This window comes from Myxine glutinosa, chromosome 2 (genome assembly GCF_964187855.1).
Source record: "Myxine glutinosa chromosome 2, kmMyxGlut1.1, whole genome shotgun sequence".
In the NCBI taxonomy this organism is placed as follows: Eukaryota; Metazoa; Chordata; class Myxini; order Myxiniformes; family Myxinidae; genus Myxine; species Myxine glutinosa.
Genome location: NC_136262.1, coordinates 14,759,255 through 14,762,459, shown reverse-complemented (window position 1 = coordinate 14,762,459; position 3,205 = coordinate 14,759,255). Strand labels below are relative to the sequence as shown.

Below are 3,205 nucleotides of genomic sequence, written 5' to 3'. Positions count from 1 at the left end.
AAAACACTGAAAAGACCCCAAGCCCCTTAAGAACCCAAAAGACCCTGAAGACCCAAAATACCCCAAAGACCCAAAAGACCCTGAAGATCCAAATTCCCCAAAAGACCCTTAAATACCCAGAAGACCCAAAAGACCCTGAGGACTAAAAATACCCCATAGACCCAAAAGACCCTTAAATACCTCAAGGACCCAAAATATCCCAAAGACCCAGAAGACCGAAAATACCCCAAAGACCCCAAAAACCAAAAAGACCCCAAAGACCCCAAAAACCCAAAAGTCCCAGAAGACCCAAAATACCCCCAAAGACTCAAAATACATCAAAGACCCAAAAGACCACGAAGATCCCAAGAGACCCAAAATATCTCAAAGACCCTTTAAGACCCAAAATACCCCAAAGACCAAAAAAAATCGAAAAGACCCAGAACACCAAAAAGTCCCTGAAAACCCCAAAATAGCCCGAAGACCCTTAATGACCCCACAGAACCAAACAATCCAAAACACCAAAAAGACCCCAAATACCCTTAAAGATCCTGAGGGACCCAGTGGAACCCAAATTACCCCAAAGACCCAAAATACCCCAAAGACCTAGATGACTGAAAAGACCCGAGGGCCCCAAAGATGCAGAGGACCCAAAAGACTTAAATGACCTAAAGGACCCCGAAGACCCAAATGAACCAAAAGATCCCAAGGATGCAAAAGACCTTGAGGACCCAAAAGACCCAAATGAACCAGAGGACCCAAAAGAAGAGTAATTATGTCTCTTACGTTGGAATTGTAGACGGTGGCTTGCAAAACAAGCCTCAAGGTCGGTGTACGGAAGCGGTTAAAAAAAAAAATCACAATAAATACATGGTGTAGGGAAGTGAAATTCCTTGAACGTGACGTGCAAAGTGCGAAGAGTAAACTAAGTGTTCATTTACGTCTGTAAGAGTGTAAGATATCTAATAAATAAAGAAGATATAAGCACACTGACACTAGGCCCAGGCTTCAGAGTTTGGCACGCTCATGCGGCTGCACCGTCAAATAAACTGTTCCAACCAGTCAAAAAGATAGATATATGATATATCCTCATATCCGCTTGAGGTGATACATGTACCCAGAAGGTGTTTTTTGGCTAGGATTGATGAGTAATTAGCCAAGGGCACAAAAACAGAAGCAAATGGACTCTTTCTTGTTAAATCAGCTGCTTCTACTAAGGACATTCACTGCTGTCGCAATCCGCCAGCCAGCTGTCCCTTGTCGGGTTTGATGAGAGCAAGACACAGTATGAATGGGTTGGGGGGCGGGGGGAAGGCGTGGCCTCGGCATGTGCAAACCCAAACGTCAAAGGAAGGCTCCTCCTCCTCAGGTCATCCACCTGCTCATCATCCACCGGTTCTCCTCCTCCTCCTCCTCCTTCTCTTCTTCCTCCTCCTCCTGCACCTCATTCACCCCCTCTTCCTGCACCTCCCACACCACCTCCTCCTCCTCATGCATCCTCTGGTTCTCCTTCTCATCCTCCACCTCCTCCTCCACATCATCCTCTGGTTACTCCTCATCCTCCTCCTCCACCTCCTGCTCATCCTCTGGTTCTCCTCCTTCCGTCCTCTTATTCATCAACTAACTCCCCTCATCAACATCCTACATCCACGTCCTTCTTTAATCAACATCCTCCTCCTCATCCTCCCCCTGCACCTCTTCCCCATCAACATCATCATCATTCTCATCATCATCATCAATCTCATCATCATCGTCATTCTCCTCATCATCATCATCATTCTCCTCATCATCATCGTCATTCTCCTCATCATCATCGTCATTCTGATCATCATCGTCATTCTCCTCATCATCATCGTCCTTCTCCTCCTCAGAGGGAGTGTGCGATGCTGGAATCCAATGCTCGTTCCTAGGATTGTGGAGATTGGTTCGATTTACGTCTGAAGAGAAAATGTTGAATAACTGGAGATAAAGATCATGGCCGGACCGCCCTGTGCGGTTCAGCAGTTACCAGAGTAACAGCACGAATGAGCAGCAGAGTGTGGTGAGGTCAGGTGACGTGGGAAAGTGAGCACAAGTGAGGGTTGAGGTGAGGATTTCCGTAACATCCCCGTCCCGACCACCGATGATCGAGGTTCAAGTTCAATGTATAAATATAATTAACGTCGGCCTTGATATAATAAGCAGATTACATGAGAAACTAATCACCGCCAATGTTAATAACTAATAAGGCAGACTGGACAAATCCGAGGCTGTATCGGAACAACAAAGCGGCGTCTGAACAAGGACCGTCCATGAACGTGCGTCGCGTGCGTCGCGTGCGTCGCGTGCGTCGTGACGTCACACGCCACTGCTCCGCCTCGCTGCGGTGCGGATTTCTCCGGTTTTTCCTGTTTTAAACGTTTTGCATGGTTTTTCTTCCTCTGCCTCCCTTCAGCCAATGCTCTTCAGTCATCCTCGGCGTTGACTGGAAGGTCGTTGCGAGGGAGCAAAGGGCACGATATAGAGGAAGAAGGAGGTCGGGCAGCGTGAGGGAAGGAAGAAGGAGAGGAGGAGGAGGAGGAGGGAAAGGAAAAAAAAAACAAGGAATAGCAAGCATTAGCTCTGAGGGGAGGAGGAGGGGGAGAGGGCGCGCTTTGCACTTCAAACCGTGTCAGTCCGAATCCACACCTCGTTCGGTGTCCTTCCCTTCCCCGCGCAGACGCATCTTTCTCCGAATCACGCGCACATTCCTCCGCAGGTTTTATCATTTCCTTCCTCGGTTCCACCATGGACGTTCTCCTGGAAAAGCAGAGCCAAGCGCTCGGCGGTCTCTTCCAGACGGTCATCGGCGACATGAAGGTGGGAACGACGCGTCGTTCGGTCCGAATGGTCATCGGTTGTTTATGATCGGATCGGATCATGTGCCGGATGGATCCGATGGTGATGCGACCCGTGCTCATGGTCCGTCTCACGTCCTCTTGTCTATCTGTTGCAGACGAGTTACCCCGTGTGGGAGGATTTCATTACAAAAGCGACCAAACTGAACTCCCAACTCAGGTAACATATTCAAAAGCTCACCTTTGGCCGTATTACCTGTTAAAACCAGCCATGTCCTCCATTGAGGACTTGTAACTCCAAATGGATCTACTACCACCACCTTGTGGGGTCTGCCAGGCCGTTTCCTGTCCACACCCCTCTATCCCGAGCATCCTCGATGTCCCTCTCCACCACCTCAACCCATGCCGAC

At 48.9% G+C, this 3,205-nt stretch overlaps 1 protein-coding gene across 2 annotated transcripts in view; it reads left to right on the top strand.

The window, feature by feature from the left end:
• The first annotated feature begins 2,604 nt into the window (after positions 1–2,604).
• The window catches only part of LOC137422025 (protein MTSS 2), a 111,250-nt gene continuing 110,649 nt past the window's right edge, over positions 2,605–3,205 (top strand). For both annotated transcript variants that reach the window (XM_068108703.2, XM_068108701.2), the window contains exons 1-2: positions 2,605–2,817; positions 2,954–3,015. In XM_068108703.2, the coding sequence (XP_067964804.2) occupies positions 2,746–2,817; positions 2,954–3,015 (134 nt within the window). In that variant the 5' untranslated portion in view covers positions 2,605–2,745. The remainder of the gene's footprint in view (positions 2,818–2,953; positions 3,016–3,205) is intronic.